General features: G+C 45.9%; 1 protein-coding gene across 2 annotated transcripts; it reads right to left on the bottom strand.

Moving 5' to 3' along the window:
- Positions 1-419: 419 nt before the first annotated feature.
- On the bottom strand, positions 420-19,723 carry ACP6 (acid phosphatase 6, lysophosphatidic). Of its 2 annotated transcripts, none has more exons than XM_077293810.1 (11): positions 19,597-19,723; positions 15,000-15,219; positions 11,438-11,566; positions 10,042-10,172; positions 8,331-8,410; positions 8,130-8,217; positions 7,561-7,693; positions 4,957-5,057; positions 4,707-4,802; positions 4,465-4,630; positions 420-1,756 (listed from the first exon to the last, which is right to left on the bottom strand). In XM_077293810.1, the coding sequence occupies exons 2-11, from the start codon at positions 15,195-15,197 to the stop codon at positions 1,604-1,606; spliced, it is 1,275 nt and encodes a 424-aa protein (XP_077149925.1). In that variant the 5' UTR covers positions 15,198-15,219; positions 19,597-19,723; the 3' UTR covers positions 420-1,603. The 2 variants fall into 2 exon arrangements, with proteins under 2 accessions (XP_077149925.1, XP_077149924.1); XM_077293809.1 differs by lacking the exon at positions 19,597-19,723 and adding an exon at positions 17,160-17,297.
- Between the last annotated feature and the right edge of the window lie 637 nt (positions 19,724-20,360).

The following is a 20,360-nucleotide window of genomic DNA, read 5'->3' on the forward strand; positions in this document are numbered from 1 at the left end:
TGGGGAGTGCATTATACTATATATAACTATTGGCTGTGCATTATACTATATGGAGGACTATGGGCTGTGCATCATACTATATGTATGATATTGTAGAATGTACAATAGATATCACTCATGTAATGTAAGAAGTGAAATCTGGCATTGTACTATACCTATATGTCTCTGCCGTATCTGTGCTCCATGAATCGTGGTATGCGTTAAAGGGACCCACTGAGACTCATTCGCCCGGGATCCAGGGCCGGCTCCAGGTCCCTTTTTGTGATGTTCATTATGTTGACGATTCAGGTCCGCAAAATATAGTGGGAGGTAAGAATCTCTGAGCGCTGCACTTTACCCTCGGCTGGTTGTACACTTTTATGCTATCTGTCAGAGAGAGCTGATATTCTTTTTACAAGTGGTAGAAAACATCACACAACTACGAAGAACAATTTTTTATTTTATGTCCTGAAAATGACTTTTTTTTTTATAATTAAAAAAATAAAGGTTACAGAAGATAAAGAATGTGTCCCTGAGGATCTGAGCAGCTTAGGATCAGCGATGGTTGGGTTTGACGGTGCCTTGTCACCCTTGTTCATCACAAGCCGCCACCTGTGGCCCCGATTAGACCTCGTATCTTATGTTCTTTACTGTCCGGATTCTGATTGTTAAAGGGACGGGCACAGAATGGGAAATCGTACTGATCGCACCACAGGCATTTTCTTGCACGAGAACAGATTGCTTTGATATTTGGGATTTTTCTATCTGAATAAATGTAATCAGCCCCTGACAACATGACGGATCTATTGAACTAAGACTCCCGTATCCAGCCCCCAAAATACTAAAATTAGAGGGGTGCTCTGGAGCAATTCTGAGATGCTCATTTCTGCATCGGTGCAGATTATTTTACAAAAAATTAGATACATTTATATAAAAACATGTATCCAAACCGTCCTTAGATACTGCAGAGGGTTGGATACTGCTGGAGGTCTTTTCTGCAAATAATCAGCGTCACCTAAAAAGCCAAATAACTTAATTTCAGTCTTCGCTTCTCACAAACGTAAGATTTTTCTTCTTGCCATCAGTGAATGGAAAGATATATATATTTTTTTTTTTTTACATCCAGAGCCTGAAAACCTGTACTAGGCTGACATTGCTCACACATGGGCTTTTGTTACATTGTTTCAGCTTTGTAAGCAGCACAAATTCCTCTTTATTCTGGGACCTGGTTATTTTTCTCACTGATCCATTGGAATAAACTACAGCTGCGCGAGCAGCCTCAATGTAAACCATAATGTAAGTATAGGAAAAACCAGGATACTGGTGAGCTTCATTTATCCCTGGACGGAGGCAGAGCTGCATTCACAATTCTGCTTGGCATTAAATGGAAACAGTCAGCAAGCTCGCTGTCAGACACACACAGGGGACACGGATTCCTCCAGTACCTGGTGTGAAAAGGACGATTCCAAGATGCCAGTCGCCAGGACGAGCACCATGAAGACACTGAACCAGCAGACGAACGGAGCCCTAATATCGGTCTATAGGGGACAGAAAGTTCTGGGAAAAAGACAGAACTTTCCGTCCATGTGGGCAGTGACACGTCTGACGTTCAGCCGCTCTGGTTTCACACCGGGAGTGATTCCTTGGTGTCGGGTTCCTCCTCTGTAGAGTGGCACAGCGTCTTGTAGGCTTCAGGACTGAGCGTGAACTCGGCGAGAGCGTCCAGGAACTGATCGAGGGGACACAGGCCGGAGCTGCACCCCGCCACCACGTGTTCCTGGAAAACAAGGAGAAGAGATTATATCCAGATAAGGTGGTGCCCTGGAGAGACCCCCCTGTATAAGGTCACCGTCAGCTGGTGGGCTCACACAATGTGGTCAAGAGGGGCACGAAGAGGCTCCAGTGCACAGAAGTAATGAATATCTCATGTATAATGGGAGTGGGGTATGACACCGGCCTCTCACCCCACCCAACTTAGAACCTCCACCCCCATCCTCCCGGTGTATGTATGTATAATATATATATATATATATTATATATTATGTATATGTATATACTGTGTATGTGTATTCTCCAACCCACCCCCCCCGGGTGTATCACCACCACCACCCCCCCCCCCGCCATGCCATCTGCCCTTACTACTATGTGTCAGAACGGCCGGTGGTGCCGAGCTCTCTGATACCAGCGCGGTCCTATAAAGGAGGCACCGGGGTAACAAGTCCGTCCATCACATCTCTTCCTCTATCCCCTGTGAGTGATATTATTGAGAAACAGAAGGAGCCACAGTAACCTGGCCCCCGCTCTGTAACGGTACAGGGTCACCGCTGAGGAGCAGAGGGCAGAAAAGTCACCACCGCATTGCTGACCCCATAACTGAGAGTCCAGACCTCCTCTGGTATAACATCAGCATAAACACCGCGCCCCCGCCGGGACCTTCATGCAGCCGTACATCACCAAGCACAATACCAAGCATCGGATGGAGTGGTGTAATGCACCTAGTGGACTCACCCATCACTACCACCCCGTGTCACCTTGTTACATCCTGTGCAGATCACACTTCTCTGATGGAGGAGTCTTGGGTTTGGTGACACCAGGAGGACGTTACCCCCTGACGGCATTGTGCTCCTGTACAGATGGTGGAGGAGGATAATACTATGGGCTGTTATCAGAAGGCGGCCGCGGCCTCTTAGTTCTAGTGTCTTAAGACATTATGGAAAATTGTATCTTCAGCTCTGTGGGAACAGTTTGGGGTAAGATCGTTTCCTGTTCCCCATGACTGTGCCCAGTGCACAAGCTCCAAACAGACCATGAGCGGCCGCACAGAGCCCGGACCTCAGCCCCTCCAACAACTGGACCGGAGATGGTGGGCCCGACCTCCCCCCAACATCAGCGTCTGACCTTACAAGTGATCTTCTGGGTGAAGGAGCAAAAACTCCCACAGACGCCTCCAAAATGTTGTAGAAATCCAGAATAGCGGGAGATTATATCTGCGGAGGAGCAGTGACTCCACATTAATGTCTATAGGTGAAGGATGGGGGCTCATGTATATTGTGGGGGGCACATACTTTCTCCATATACTGTACACCCCCGATGCGGTCTCACAGTCACATATATGTCTTACATGTGTTGGTGAGAGAACACCGAGGTTTCGCTCAGGAACATTCTTCACGGAGGCCTTTGCTCTGTGAGCGATCGATCTCGATGGGAGCAAAGAGCTTAAAGGGATTTACATTAAAGGTGAAATGGCGGCCATGAGCAGAATCGTTCTCACCAATCAGGACTTGGCACCATGCGGCGTCCCCGGTAGATAAATCATTCCCGAGGCCATTACATCTTACAGCTCACACATATTGCTGTAAACAGGCTTCTAGGGGGGCAAAGCACTGGCCAGAAATGGCAAATCGTGGCTGATAACAGAGAACAATGGTTTCAACTTAAAGTCCCTTTAATTTTCTGATTTAACTTGCTAAAAAAAAAAAGTTATAAAAAAGCAGTTTCTCATTTAAAGGGGCAGTTCTCTTTTGTTGGGGGGGCTAAATCAAACTGGATAGGAGTAGATAAACTCATTCACAGCACATTAACCCCTTCCTGACAGTTTTTCGTTCCTATATGCTTTCCTTTCCTATAAGGACGTCTTTCTTACTTATAGGCTTCTATTGCAGATAGGACGGTGGGGAGAGGCTCCTGCTGCAGCTAGCTGACATACACACTGGTCTGAGATTTCGGGACCGGTAGAGATGAATTATTACACTTTGGGTAACAGTACCGGACCGGTGATGGAGGGCTAACATCTAAACGCAGGGTAGAGGCAGCGGGGAGGACAATATGCACAGTACTGCGGTAGAACAAGCCGAGCCCCGCAGGCGGTATGGATCGGAACGAAACGAGCCGAATTCATTAGATCTCCAGGCAGAGCAGGGGATCGGTGCAGACAGGAGAGCGGAAGAGCCACAGAACAAAGATCCGGAGGCCGCGCGCTCTGCGCTATTACTGCAGCTACAAAACACGCGGGTGGTAGGAGGGAATCACCACTCAGTCTTAAAGGGGATGGCCACGCTCCCAACGAATTCCATGTAATCAAATTAAACCTCAAGTATTCAGCGCCATGGAGCTGATGTTTCACCAAACAACACATCCCACCATGCCTCGCTCTCCCCCTTCCCAAATAAGTCACGGGCACCAGGGCAAACTACAAACTGCACATCCCAGCATGCCTCACTCTCCCCCTTCCCAAATAACAGCCACCTGGGCAAACTACAAACTGCACATCCCAGCATGCATCGCTCCCCTTTTAAATAAGTAATTTATGTAATGGCATGTGGCGAATAACCAGGATGGGGACACAGACAGGAAACCATATGCACCGCGCATGCGTCGTATTAGAGCAGAAGTGATTAATGTGCTGATAGGAGGTCTTATCTGCTATACAGGGCACTGCCTCTCAGGCTGCACAGACTTGATTTTTCAGCTTCCGTGACGTCTCACCTTCCCGTTGTAGCGGAGACGGGTGAACCACTCCTTGGAAGGCCGATGCTGGTAAAGTTCTAGCGTTATGTCAGCAGCGTACGGCGGCCACTTCTGGTCAAAGATACCGAAGGCCATGAGAAGAGGGATGAGAGTCACGTCGTGTGTAGAAAAGAGGAAGAGCTTCCTGGAAAAAGAGAGAAGCCATGCGTCAATGTGTGCCATCCAGGCCCACCTGTGTCCTCCCACCAGCATCTACCTACCTGGTCGGGGGGCCGTCAGCGGAGCGCCTCGTCGTCTCCAGCATGTTACTCTGCAGGGCGTAGAGGAAGGGCCCCACGCTGAGCCTCACAGCTTCCCTGCGGAGCAGAGAGCGGACATTGAGACAACCTGTCATTGCTTCCTCATTAGGGGGAGCACGGTGTCCCCTTATGGAGACTGTCAGCAAGAGGAGAGAGACCCAATGCTTCCTGGGATAAAAGATATGCAAATTAGCTCTTACTTTACACGTACCGGTTATTGGGGCCCATGATATAGGACAAGATATCGATGGCTCTCCGCTCCAACAGCCGCAGGTGACGCTCGTACTGTACGGAGAATGGGAACCCGTGCGCCTGTAGGAGGTAACACATCACAGTGACTGAGGAGGCGCTCTTACACCAGGAAGAAAGAAAACAAAAAAAACCACCAAATTCCAACAGTTCAGCTCTTGTTGTTTACTAAGTGGATAAAACAATGCAAGCAAATGGTATTCTGCAGGACGGCAGCAGTACGGAGATAACTAATAGAGCAGTGACTGCACGGCGCATCGGACCCCAGTATGGAGCGGTGACTGCACGGCTCGTAGGACCCCAGTATGGAGCGGTAACTGCACGGCTCGTAGGACCCCAGTATGGAGCGGTAACTGCACGGCTCGTAAGACCACAGTATGGAGCAGTGACTGCACGGCTCGTAGGACCCCAGTATGGAGCAGTGACTGCACGGCTCGTAGGACCCCAGTATGGAGCGGTGACTGCACGGCTCGTAGGACCCCAGTATGGAGCGGTAACTGCACGGCTCGTAGGACCCCAGTATGGAGCGGTAACTGCATGGCTCGTAAGACCACAGTATGGAGCGGTAACTGCACGGCTCGTCGGACCCCAGTATGGAGCAGTGACTGCACAGAGCGTCGGACCCCAGTATGGAGCGGTAACTGCATGGCGCATCGCACCCCAGTATGGAGCGGTAACTGCACGGCGCATCGGACCCCAGTATGGAGCAGTAACTGCACGGCGCATCGGAACCCCAGTATGGAGCGGTAACTGCCCAGCGGATCGGACCCCAGTATGGAGCGGTAACTGCACGGCCCGTCGGACCCCAGTATGGAGCGGTAACTGCACGGCTCGTAGGACCCCAGTATGGAGCGGTGACTGCAAGGCGCATCGGACCCCAGTATGGAGCGGTGACTACACTGCGCATCAGACCCCAGTATGGAGCGGTGACCAGGGTGGATTGATTTAAATCACGTCGATTTAAATCATGATTTAAATCACGATTTAAATCAAAATATTTTTTTCTATTTAAATCGGATCGATTTAAATCATGATTTTAATCATGATTTAAATCACTGATTTAAATCAAAAGGTTTTTTTTAATATAAATCACGATTAAAATGAGAAGTGAGAGCAGTGCGCATGTGCGCCCATAGTTACACGGACGAAACTAGGGGCAACGATCTAACGCCAGGGTGAGGGGGGGACCCCAAAGTAAGTAAAAATCTTTTTTGTTTTACTATATGGCAATAGGTAGGTGTTTAAAAGCAGCATGTCTTAATTGTATAAACTATTAATAGCCTCCACATTTTGTTCATACTGCCCCTTTAATTCCACACTTCTAGCTTGGTTTCACTTTTGGTTTAGTTTCTTTTTCCATTCAGTTGACATGCCCAAACTTGTTGGATAGTCAGCATCCTACAGAAACCTCTGGAAGAGCATGGCATTGTGAATGTTACACATATACAGCCTTTATTCTACTGAGTTAAACAACTCAGCTTTATCTCATGATGGAAGAACCTTTGGATGGTAAAATATTTTCCTCAAAAAGCAGTTTATTGAAAAAAATCCGATTTAAATCAAAAAAATCCGATTTAAATCAAAAAAATCCGATTTTTTTGATTTTTTAAAAAAAACATTGATTTTTATCCACCCTGGCGGTGACTACACGGCGCATCAGACCCCAGTATGGAGCAGTAACTGCAGGGCTCGTCGGACCCCAGTATGGAGTGGTAACTGCAGGGCGCATTAGACCCTAGTATTGAGAAGTGACTGCAGGGAGCGTCGGACCCCTGTATGGAGCGGTGACGGCACGGCGCATCAGACCCCCAGTATGGAGCATCAGACCCCAGTATGGAGAGAAGTGAGCACACGCTGAGGATGCACGGCACATTAGACCCTAGTATGCACAGAAGCGAGCACATTCAGGGGATGCACGGCGCATTAGACCCCGGTATGGAGAGAAGTGAGCACACGCTGAAGATGCACGGCACATTAGATCCCGGTATGGAGAGAAGCGAGCACATTCAGAGGATGCACAGCACATTAGACCCTGGTATGGAGAGAAGTGAGCACACGCTGAGGATGCACGGCACATTAGGATCCCGGTATGGAGAGAAGCGAGCACACGCTGAGGATGCACGGCACATTAGACCTCAGTATGGAAAGAACAGTAATAATTGCATGCCGGAAAGTTCCGTACCTGGCTACCTTCCAAATATCTGCTTGCTGTCAGTGAATGGATCAACATGGTAGATTGTACAGACTGAACCAGAAGGACTTGTGTCTTCTTTCACCCTTAAAACTATGAAACAATCGGAGACCTTAATCCGTAAAGGATGACAGCATAGTGACAGGAGCAGGACTATTACGCGAGATGTGGACAAGGCATGGAGACCCCTGTGCTTCACCCGCACTCCCCATGTACCCAACATAGCTTGTGGCACAATTTTTGGCTGGAGAGTTCATTCATTTAACGAATCCTATCACTGTGATCAGAACAGTTTATTAGTTTCTGGTTGTAAAGAAGAACATTCACAGCCAGCAAGCAGAGATCTAGAAACGGTGGGGAATGATAAATCCTGACCTGTTCAGCAAGCAGATTGTCCTGCAGTAAGAAGAAGTCCACTTTCATGGTGCTGTCAATATGAAGGTCCTGCTGAAGTTTCTCCAGATCGTCCTTCATTCCCGGCTGAGAGGAGGCAACAGAAAAGCGGCCACTGAGAGAAAGAACAATGGATACGCACATCAGATCTACACAGAGGCAGACCCGCATACAATATGGGCACTGGCGGCCGCTTCAAGGGCTTGTCCACAATTACCAATGCCTTTTTTCTTTTTTCCCCAAAAACAGTGCCACTCTGTGGCTGGATCTAGCATTGCAGCTCAAATCCACAGACTTGCAATACCAGTTACAGCCACAGAGTGGCACTGTTTGCATATAACTAAACAGACATGCAATTTGGGAAAACCGACAACCAAAATGAGCACAAGAGAGGTTGTCAGCCACCTTTCCTGGAGTCCTGCATGGCAAATATGTGTTCTTCTACAGCCAAGCAATCATGGCTCCAACATAGAAGTAAGGTCCAATATGGCTGCGCCTATATCTACCCCCTACCCCGATACTTCCTCCCCAACTAATACAGGACGGGTCACCTGGTCAGTTGTTTTAGCGCCGTGCAGCCGTGATAATTGGGGTACAGGATTTCAGTGCTGGCGTCAGATGTGACTATAGTAACGGGTCCTATAAGCAAAGTCACAAGAGATCAGACATGATATACAAAGAGTGCCCCCCAATATAATACCAACGCTGCGGACCACTCATAGTACGACGTCTATCAGATATGGAGTCCTCACCTTCTTGTCGCTGCTGGAAGAGTCCGGCCAACAAACACCGCGCCGACTCCAGATTACGGACTATGTTAGTCGAGCGGACGCTGAAACATAAGAGAATAGTTAAGAACACGAGGAATAACACTATTTCTACCCAGTATATGACGCGCATCCTACATGTTCCCCAGTTTTCCTCCCCTCTGCAATATCTATCTCTAAGCTGCTGGGTGAAGACTAGCTGCCATGATGTCTCCCATACACCGATATGAAGAATTCCTGTTCTCCAGTCTATGTTCAGAAGCAGCATGGAGGATATTATACTGCAATACTGAGCAGTGTAGGTATGAATCCAGCACTGGGGTGGGATAAAACACTTACTAGAAAGCAGCAGCATGTAAAACATTAAACAGTAATATTGAACAGTGTAGGTGTGAATCCAGCTTTGGATAAAATAAAAACACTTATTGGAAGGCAGCAGTAGCATGCAAGACATTGCTCAGTAGTACTGAGCAGTGTAGATGTGAATGCAACTGTGGGTAAAAAACACTTAAAGCATCAGCAGCATGAAGGTCATTGCACAAAAGTACTGAGAAATTTAACTGTGAATACAGCTCTGGGTAAAATAAAACACTTATTAGAAAGCAGACACATGGAGAACATTGCACAGCAGTACCGAGAAGTGTACCTGTGAATGCAACTCTGGATACATTAAAACACTTATTAGAACATGTCAGAATGGAGGATATTACACAGCAGCAATAAAAAATTAAACTGAATCCAGATTTGAAGAAATAAAGCACTTATTATAAAGCAGCAGCATACAGAACATTGCACAGCAGTACAGAGAAATGTAGCTGTGAATCCAGCTCTGGGTAAAATAAAACACTTATTAGAAAGTAGCAGTGGCATCAAAGACATTACACAACAATACTGAGAAATGTAACAGTGAATCCAGTTTTGGATAATTAAAACACTTATTAGAAAGCACCAGCAGGGAGGACATTGCAGGACAAACCAATGCTAAGAAATGTAACTGTGAATACAGCAGTATTGAGAAATGTAGCTGTGAATCTGGGTAAAATTAAACACTTATTAGAAAGCAGCAGTAACATCAAAGGCATTACACAGCAGTACTGAGAAATGTAACAGTGAATCCAGCTCTGGGTGAAATACTTATTAGAAAGCATCAGCAGCATAGTGGACATTATACAGCAGTACTAAGCAGTGTAACTGTGAATACAGAACAATGACATCTGTCTCTCTCCAACTCAGCTTCTCCACAGACTTCAATAGGCAACTGTAATCTGACCCCTCAGTGTTATGGCAGCGAGTTTAATTTTGACCCAAATTTTACCTAAATTTCAGAGTGAATGATGATTTCTTGAGTATGGAGGAGGAGGAGAAGTGTCTCATAAGTGGAGCACAAAGCAAATTTCTCTGATAAGATGTATTACCAAGTTTTATAGTCACTTGTATTACTGATTGAAGAAAAGTTTGTTATATTCAGCACATGATAAAGATCAGGAGAGCGGACGAGCCGGGGGAAAATGGGAGTAAGCAAAGAAGGAAGAGACGGCGAGTACCCCAGCAGTGGTGGGTCCTGGTGTTACGGGGGCTATTCCGGACTCTGGAGGTCACAGGCATCACTCTCCCGCAAACACCAGAGCTCAGCGGAGGGATCACGGATCATCGGTTTTCCTTCACTATAAGAAATAGCCATTTTCTGGAAACTTACTAGACCTCCGATGCCTTAAATACCGGTGAGAGAAATCCTCGCTCCTCCACGTAGTCCTTCCGAATTCTGGCACCGAGGGAGAACATCTGCTGCATCCCGATAGTGGTGAGCTGTCCGGGGAAGGTGCCGCCCTGCGGGAGAAGGAGCCGTCAGGACCATGGGGAGGGTCAGACAGGGGCCACAGCACAAGATGGCGGGGTGATGAGGGTGAATGGCGGCACATTGTGACTACTGGGGAACCGCGGCAAGAAAGTCGTAAAAGGGCCAACTGGTTCCATTCCCCTGTATTGTGCTGTACAAAGCCGTCTCTGCTCCTGTGTCCGGCCCCAGCGGATTCTGTACAAGGGGCCGCGCACAAGGTCACATTCATCACTAGAGGTTCTGTGCGACTACAGGGGCCCAAATATAAGGGGAGCGACCGGATAATATCAGCGCTGCGTGTTGTGTCCGCCATCGACCCTGCGTCAGTGTAATACTTAGATAAGGTAGATATGAACCACAAGACCCGCCGTATACTGGGAACCCCCCACAAGACCCGCTGTATACTGGGAACCCCCCACAAGACCTGCCGTATACCGTGAAAACCCCATAAGACCCGCTGTATACTGGGAACCCCCCACAAGACCCGCTGTATACTGGGAACCCCTCAAAAGACCCGCTGTATACTGGGAACCCCCCACAAGACCCGCTGTATACTGGGAACCCCCCACAAGACCCGCTGTATACTGGGAACCCCCCACAAGACCTGCTGTATACCGGGAACCCCCCACAAGACCCGCTGTATACTGGGAACCCCCCACAAGACCCGCCGTATACCGTGAAAACCCCATAAGACCCGCTGTATATCGGGAACCCCCCACAAGACCTGCCGTATACTGTGAAAACCCCATAAGACCCGCTGTATACCGGGAACCCCCCACAAGACCCGCTGTATACTGGGAACCCCCTACAAGACCCGCTGTATACTGGGAACCCCCCACAGGACCCACCGTATACCGGGAACACCCCACAGGACCCACCGTATACCGGGAACACCCCACAAGACCCGCTGTATACTGGGAACCCCCTACAAGACCCGCTGTATACCGGGAACCCCCCACAGGACCTGCAGTATACTGGGAACCCCCCACAGGACCCACCGTATACCGGGAACCCCCCACAGGACCCACCGTATACCGGGAACACCCCACAAGACCTGCTGTATACTGGGAACCCCCCACAAGACCCGCTGTATACTGGGAACCCCCCCCAAGACCCGCTGTATACTGGGAACCCCCCACAGGACCTGCAGTATACTGGGAACCCCCCACAGGACCCACTGTATACCGGGAACACCTCACAAGATCCATCGGTGTGATGATAATCGGACACAGTCGTGTAGACCTCACAGGTTTACCTTCAGCGTGCGCGATCTGTAATCGTCCTCAAATGGAGACGGTGGTTTGGGCCCCCCCACCAGATCAGTCACCCTGTAATTAAACTGTGTGTGATCAGGGGTCTCCAGGAGAGTCGGTGACCACTCCACCTGTGAAATAAAGCACATTGTGCCGAGCATTAGACATGTCATTGGTCATCTTCAGTGTTTCAGGACACACGTGACATGAAGCCGTCTGTGGCCAGCAGAGGGCGATATATACAGTTAGGTCCATATATATTTGGACAGAGACAACATTTTTCTAATTTTGGTTATAGACATTACCACAATGAATTTTAGACAAAACAATTCAGATGCAGTTGAAGTTCAGACTTTCAGCTTTCATTTGAGGTTATCCACATTAAAATTGGATGAAGGGTTTAGGAGTTTCAGCTCCTTAACATGTGCCACCCTGTTTTTAAAGGGACCAAAAGTAATTGGACAATTGACTCCAAGGCTATTTCATGGACAGGTGTGGGCAATCCCTTCGTTATGTCATTCTCAATTAAGCAGATAAAAGGCCTGGAGTTGATTTGAGGTGTGGTGCTGCATTTGGAAGGTTTTGCTGTGAGGTAAACATGCGGTAAAGGAGCTCTCCATGCAGGTGAAACAAGCCATCCTTAAGCTGCGAAAACAGAAAAAACCCATCCGAGAAATTGCTACAATATTAGGAGTGGCAAAATCTACAGTTTGGTACATCCTGAGAAAGAAATAAAGCACTGGTGAACTCATCAATGCAAAAAGACCTGGGCGCCCACAGAAGACAATAGTGGTGGATGATGGCAGAATAATCTCCATGGTGAAGAGAAACCCCTTCACAACAGCCAACCAAGTGACCAACACTCTCCCGGAGGTCGGCGCATCAATATCCAAATCTACCATAAAGAGAAGACTGCATGAGAGTAACTACAGAGGGTTCACTGCACGGTGCAGCCACTCATAAGCATCAAGAATAAAAAGGCTAAAAACATCTAAAAAAGCCGGCACAGTTCTGGAAGAACATTCTGTGGACAGATGAAACCAAGATCAACCTCTACCAGAATGATGGAAAGAGAAAAGCATGGCAAAGGCGTGGTACAGCTCATGATCCAAAGCATACCACATCATCTGTAAACACGGTGGAGGCAGTGTGATGGCTTGGGCATGCATGGCTGCCAGTGGCACTGGGTCACTAGTGTTTATGGATGATGTGACACAGGAATGAATTCTGAGGTATTCAGAGCCGCCATACTGTGTGCGCAGATCCAGCCAAATGCAGCCAAACTGATTGCTCGTCGTTTCATCGATGGACAATGACCCAAAACATAAAGCCAAAGCAACCCAGGAGTTTATTAAAGCAAAGAAGTGGAATATTCTTGAATGGCCAAGTCAGTCACCGGATCTCAACCCAATTGAGCAGCATTTCACTTGTTAAAGACTAAACTTCAGACAGAAAGGCCACAAACAAACAGCAACTGAAAACCACCGCAGTGAAGGCCTGGCAGAGCATCAAAAAGGAGGAAACACAGCGTCTGGTGATTTCCATGAGCTCAAGACTTCAGGCCGTCCTTGCCAACAGAGGGTTTTCAACCAAGTACTAGAAATGAACATTTTATTTAAAATTATTGAATCTGTCCAATTACTTTTGGTCCCTTTAAAAACAGGGTGGCACAAAAGCTGAAACTCCTAAACCCTTCATCCAATTTTAACCCCTTTCTCACCTCAGACAGGATCAGATCCCCCTTTTGTATGTGGACTCTGGCGGTGAGCCCACATCAAAGCCGGGACATGTCAGCTGTTTTGAACAGCTGACATGTGCGCGCAATAGCGGCAGGTGAAATTGCGATTCACCCGCCGCTATTAACTACTTAAATGCCGCTGTCAAACGCAGACAGCGGCATTTAACCGGCGCTTCCAGCCAGGTGGCCGGAAATTATGGCATCGCCGACCTCCGTCACATGATCGGGGGTCGGCGATGCTTCTGAATAGTAACCATAGAGGTCCTTGAGACCTCTATGGTTACTGATCGCCGGTAGCTGTGAGTGCCACCCTGTGGTCGGCGCTCATAGCACACCTGATTTTCTGCTACATAGCAGCGAACAGCAGATCGCTGCTATGTAGCAGAGCCGATCGTGCTGTGCCTGCTTCTAGCCTCCCATGGAGGCTATTGAAGCATGGCAAAAGTAAAAAAAAAAATACAAAATAAAAAAAGTGAAAAAAATAAAAAATATATAAAAGTTTTAAATCACCCCCCTTTCGCCCCAATCAAAATAAATCAATAATAAAAAAAAATCAAACCTACACATATTTGGTATCGCCGCGTTCAGAATCGCCCAATCTATCAATTAAAAAAAAAGCATTAACCTGATCGCTAAACAGCGTAGCGAGAAAAAAATTTGAAACACCAGAATTACGTTTTTTTGGTTGCTGCGACATTGCGTTAAAATGCAATAACGGGCGATCAAAAGAACGTATCTGCACCGAAATGGTATCATTAAAAACGCCAGCTTGGTGAACAAAAAATAAGCCCTCAACCGACCCCAGATCATGAAAAATGGAGACGCTACGGGTATCAGAAAATGGCGCAATTATTTTTTTTTTAGCAAAGTTTGGAATTTTTTTTCACCACTTAGATAAAAAATAACCTAGCCATGTTAGGTGTCTATGAACTCGTACTGACCTGGAGAATCATAATATCAGGTCAGTTTTAGCATTTAGTGAACCTAACAAAAAAGCCAAACAAAAAACAAGTGTGAGACTGCACTTTTTTTGCAATTTCACCGCATTTGGAATTTCTTTCCCGTTTTCTAGTACACGACATGGCAAAACCAATGAGGTCGTTCAAAAGTACAACTCGTCCTGCAAAAAATAAGCCCTCACATGGCCAAATTGACGGAAAAATAAAAAAGTTATGGCTCTGGGAAGGAGGGGAGTGAAAAACGAATACGGAAAAACGGAAAATCCCACGGTCATGAAGGGGTTAATGTGGATAAAATCAAATGGAAGCTGAAAGTCTGAACTTCAACTGCATCTGAATTGTTTTGTTTAAAAGTCATTGTGGTAATGTCTATACCCAAAATCAGAAAAAATGGTGTCTGTCCAAATATATATACATCCCATAGAATGTAAGTCCGCAAGGACAGGGTCTTCTCCCCTCTGTACCAGTCTGTCACTGTAAACGATATTTATAACCCTGTATGTAACCCCTTTCTCATGTACAGCACCATGGAATTAATGGTGGAATATAAATAAATAATAATAATATACTCAGCTGCCATTACACCAGCATCCAGCAGAGGGCAATACACAGATATACTCAGCAGCTATTACACTTGTAGCCAGCAGAGGGAGACATACAGATATACTGAGCTGCTATTGCACTTACAGCCAGCAGAGGGCACTATACAGGTATACGCAGCAGCTATTACACCTGCGACCAGCAGATGGCGATATAAAGATATAATCAGCTGCTGTTACACTGGTAGCCAGCAGAGGACGTTCTTACATTTATTTTGCAGGTCTCGTGACCTGTTTCTCCAGGGGCAGACATGGCTTCTCATCATACCTGCTCATTGTGTGGGATTTGCTTCAGAGGTGTCCGAGCTCCATGGCGAAAGACAACCTGCACCAGCTTTAGCTCGTAGTCCGGACTATCCGTGCCCCGCTGCCCAGTGACCTTCTGTACTTCAGCAAATGCCATTCTTTTCTTGTGCAGACAGTAAAAGATGGAGCCCACGAGTCCGACACGAGCCCAAGTAATCATTGTGTGTTCGGGGCTGTTAATTCTGGGGAAAAACAATTAACAAAAAACACTTTAGAATATGTGATAAGTGACTGGACTGTCTAAATGTAAGTCAATACGTTTTATCTGGTCTGATACATTGAGACAAAGTCAGCACAACATAGAATAGTCTAAACCAAATGCAGTTGTGACAAATCCTCAGCCACTAGGGGGAGATCAATGCACACATTTTTATAAGTAGTGAGTGCCCTCCCCCTAGTGGTGGCTGTATAGATCTGTATGTAGTGAACTCTTTTATTATAAAAATACAAAACTTACAATAAATAGCAAAAATCAAAACCCCAGCAAAAGCAACTGTCCGAGTCCAACATTACCCCCCAGTCCAAAGCAAAGTCCGAGAGTGAGCTCCCCCTAGTGGTGACTCTGTATGTAGTGAGTTCCCCTAGTGGTGACTGTATAATCTGTATGTAGCGAGTTCCCCTAGTGGTGACTGTATAGATTTGTATGTAGTGAGCTCCCCCTAGTGGTGGCTGTATAGATCTGTATGTAGGGAGCTCCCCCTAGTGGTGACTGTATAGATTTGTATGTAGTGAGCTCCGTTTAGTGGTGGCTGTATAGATCTGTATGTAGTGAGCTCCCCCTAGTGGTGACTGTATAATCTGTATGTAGTGAGCTCCCCCTAGTGGTGACTGTATAATCTGTATGTAGTGAGCTCCCCCTAGTGGTGGCTGTATAGATTTGTATGTAGTGAGCTCCCCCTAGTGGTGGCTGTATAGATTTGTATGTAGTGAGCTCCCCCTAGTGGTGGCTGTATAGATCTGTATGCAGTGAGCTCCCCCTAGTGGTGGCTGCATAGATCTGTATGTAGTGAGCTCCCCCTAGTGGTGATTGTATATAGATCTGTATGTAGTGAGCTCCCCCTAGTGGTGATTGTATATAGATCTGTATGTAGTGAGCTCCCCCTAGTGGTGGCTGCATAGATCTGTATGTAGTGAGCTCCCCCTAGTGGTGATTGTATATAGATCTGTATGTAGTGAGCTCCCCCTAGTGGTGATTGTATATAGATCTGTATGTAGTGAGCTCCCCCTAGTGGTGGCTGTATATAGATCTGTATGTAGTGAGCTCCCCCTAGTGGTGATTGTATATAGATCTGTATGTAGTGAGCTCCCCCTAGTGGTGGCTGCATAGATCTGTATGTAGTGAGCTCCCCCTAGTGGTGATTGTATATAGATCTGTATGTAGTGAGCTCCCCCTAGTGGTGATTGTATATAGATCTGTATGTAGTGAGCTCCCCCTAGTGGTGATTGTATATAGATCTGTATGTAGTGAGCTCCCCCTAGTGGTGGCTGCATAGATCTGTATGTAGTGAGCTCCCCCTAGTGGTGATTGTATATAGATCTGTATGTAGTGAGCTCCCCCTAGTGGTGATTGTATATAGATCTGTATGTAGTGAGCTCCCCCTAGTGGTGGCTGTATAGATCTGTATGTAGTGAGCTCCCCCTAGTGGTGGCTGTATAATATGTATGTAGTGAGCTCCCCCTAGTGGTGATTGTATATAGATCTGTATGTAGTGAGCTCCCTCTAGTGGTGGCTGTATATAGATCTGTATGCAGTGAGTTGTGTGATCACCCGATCACTGGGGGTCGCGCTGCTGAACCCACTTGCATTATGAACACAGTGTCCTTGCAGCCCCTCTATCAATAATTGGTGGCGGATCACGTGCTTGGTTATCCCCCTCATTCAAACAGGGTGCATGGACCCCATTGTTGTCATCAGTGTGGAGGGTTCCTATGATGTGACCCCAGTGATCAGACCTCTCAGCAGGGGCTGTGACCCCCTATTCCAGCATACTAGGAAGGAGAATGGAGGAGAAGAAGTTGTCAGAGACAGCAGGGTAGTCACAGGAAGCAGGAGGAGGAATCAGGGGTCTGCAGGGGGCGAGTACAGCGCCTTCTGGCGGAGACCCCCCGCGCTCACACTCACCGGCTCCCTCATCTCCCTGAGCTAGGTGCCACCATCACAGCTCTGCACTCCTGGATGGACGGTGACAGGTTATAGCACTGATGACTTGTGGGAGTTGTAGTCTCGGCGGCGCTTCCACCAGGGGTTGCTCGAACAGCGATGGACTACAACAACCATGATGCAAAGCGTCGGAGAGGGTGTCGGCCAACGTGAACTCTAGAGGGGAGGTCAGGTGATCAGGTGAGGAGGAGGCGGGGCTTCCAGTTGCGGGAGATGGCGGCACACGTGGTGGGCTGCTGGGCGGACACTGCTCCTCCCGACCCCGAGCGCCCCCTACAGCCACGTGCTGCTAACTGCTGTTATTTGCAGAGGGATCTTAACCCCTTACTGTCTGCAGGGTTTTTTTTTTTCTTTGCACATTTTCCATCAGGAGTCCTAACTTTAAAAAAAAAAAAAAAAAGTTCTCCCCTGAAATAGTTTTTTTTTTTTTTCAGTGTGTGCTATAGTCTATTTTTTATTGCTTTGCCTTTAAATCTAATTTTTTTTTAATTTTTTTTTTTATTTATTTATTTACTTTAGAGATTTTGTGACTGAAAAACTAGAAATCTTTATTTTAAATTTTGTCCGGCGCAGCAGCTCGTTGTAAGCAAGCTTCTGTCACTGGCTGTAGTCTGCTGCCTTCTGCTTGACTGTCAGCTCCTTTGCAAAGCAGCTGACAGGCAAGCAGGAGGCATGGGCCTTTTGGAGCTGAGCTGCAGCCACATAAACTTGGGAAGTGCTTTCATTTGCTGAAAGCACTTCAGCCTCATTTGCATATCCATTTATATGTTGATTTCTTAGGATCGGATTGGCCATATAAAAGTATTGCTACACTTGTCTTTAAAAGGGGCCTATGGTCAATGGTAACGTGGATGACGAGGATTTCCTTAAAGGGGCAGTCTGTACTAATGAGTGAACGTTCTAGGATAAGGTGTTATCTGAGCATGCTCGGGTGGTAACAGAGTGTCGAAAAATAGGTTCAAGTCCCTGCGGCTGTATTTTCGACCGCACAACACATGCAGGGATTTGCCTAACACTTTTGTTTACAGCTCGCTACCTTGGAGACCGACCACCACCCCTAGATGGCAGACCCCGCGCAGCGCTTACAGGAGCTTTTCTATCGGGCTTGTATTTTATTTTTTATTTTTTTCTATCTTTTAATACCAATTTGCCTTAATTCCTGCTGAAGGTGAAACAAACTTCCTGAATTTGGTTATGAATACCTTCAGGGGGTAATTTATTTATTTATTTATTTATTTATTTAAATACGTTCTTATTTGTAGGTTTTTTTATAGGCAAAGTCACTCCAAAAGTGAAGGGATCCTAAAAAAAAAAATAATAATTGAAAAAATTTTTTTTATAAATTTGCTTCTAAAATTTAAACTTTTTTTTAATGTTTTAAGAAAATAAAAGGACATTTAAAAAATGATGCAGATGTAAAGGAAATATTTTTTTCTTTAACTGTTTTGTGTGGTACGACTGTTTTTAATGGCAGAAAAATACAAATTGATGGATAAAATAATTATTTAAAAATTATTAAATATTTAAAATAAAAAAAGTGCTTTTTTTTAAAAAAAAAAAATTTTCATGAAATTTGAGACGTATTCATAATTATACACAAATAAATGTATCACTGACATAAAATACAATATGTCAAGATTAAAATTATCTCAGAATCACTGGGATGTGTGAAGTGTTATCACCTGACAATGAGGTCGGGGAAAAGGTGAAAACTGGAAAGGGTTAACAGCAGCATGAGTGATGAATAGAAAGCTACAGGGTTTTTTTTTTAAAGGGAATTTTATGCTGTTTATCTGGATTTTTTTTTAGCAGAATCCGCTACAAAAATCCATGATGAAAAAATGTTTTTGGTTTTTTTTTTAAATATTTTCGTGAATTTCCAAAAATGCTGTAAAATCGCATTGTGAATGTATCGTAAGAGATTCTCATTGGGATTAGTTGTTGTATGTTTACACAGATTTTTTTTTTTTTTTTTTTTTTTAAGGCAGAAAAAAACATTCAGAATAGTTTTCAGAAGCTTTCCCTACTGTTTCTAATTGAAGTTTTCAGAAAAAATCACAAAGTTCCAAAATGTTAGGATTTTTTTTTCTATATCTCTGCTTGTTGTGTTGAATCGCAAACTTAGTTGTTGTTTTTTTATTTCAGGGGATAAAAATCTATCCTTCGAAAGAAAAAAGTACGAGAAAGATCAGCTCCCATGATACTGGCCAGACACGATCTTGTCTGGAGAGCAAGTAGATCTAGGGATTTGGCCATGGAACCATTGGGTTTGTCATCTCAAAAATGGGAGATTACTAGTAGGGAGGCTGGAAAGTTTTGGAGAAGGGAATAATGGTGCTGGAGGGCGGACAGAAACGTCTCCAGCTGTGGATTGATGACTCCATCACTTGGTCCTCACCTTCTTTTGGAGTGGAGGTCGCTCTGGTTCCTCCTATGACCCCGGTGTCCAAGGTTCTGGTGGCTAGCTTTGTGTTTTTGGCCTTTGCCACGCTCAGTGATCGCTCCGGTGCCGCACCCGTGGACTTTGTTCTAGACAATCATGAAATAATGATCTGCACCTGATTACACCAGGAGCACAAATAAGGGCGTGACGAAAAACAAACCTTCACTTTCGGCTGCACCAGGGGGATGCAAGAATTTACACATCGGCATAAAACCGCCGCACCGTCTAACCATTATGCGAAAAAAAGGAGTCATTCTATCTACCTGTCATAACCAGGGTGAAAGCTGTTGTAGCAAACCCTCAGCTGTGGAAGGCTGCGGTGTCATCCAACATTCTAAGACCCTCGAATGGAATAATCTTGCCTAATTTAGTGCGTATGTGACAGTCACCATCATCCGATAAAGGGCAGCTCCCGACTGGCGGCACCAACTTTAATTCACAGCTTATATAAGTGATCGTGGGATCAAATTCCCTGAAAAATACATCAAGATATTAACAAAAAATAGTAATAAAAACACCATGAATGTTTCATCCAAAAAATAGGCGTAACAGGTACAGCCGTGCCCGTAAATGTCCGATCCACGAAATTATCAAATTATTTAACTCATACCGTAAACGGCGAAAAGAAAATCAAAGGAATCGCCATTTTTTTCGGTCAGACAAAATGCATCAAAATGTGATCTAAAACTTTGTATGTACCCCTAAAAAATGGTGTCACT

The sequence above is a fragment of the Ranitomeya variabilis genome, chromosome 3 (genome assembly GCF_051348905.1).
Source record: "Ranitomeya variabilis isolate aRanVar5 chromosome 3, aRanVar5.hap1, whole genome shotgun sequence".
Lineage (NCBI taxonomy): Eukaryota > Metazoa > Chordata > Amphibia > Anura > Dendrobatidae > Ranitomeya > Ranitomeya variabilis.

Excerpts from the sequence above, each read along its gene's own strand:
- ACP6 (XM_077293810.1), bottom strand. The coding sequence starts at position 15,197 with ATGATTACTTGGGCTCGTGTCGGACTCGTGGGCTCCATCTTTTACTGT. Across the intron at positions 8,411-10,041 it reads TTTAAGGCATCGGAGGTCTA|CGTCCGCTCGACTAACATAG; the intron begins GTAAGTTTCCAG and ends CTTATGTTTCAG. Across the intron at positions 4,631-4,706 it reads GCTGACGGCCCCCCGACCAG|GAAGCTCTTCCTCTTTTCTA; the intron begins GTAGGTAGATGC and ends CTCTTTTTCCAG.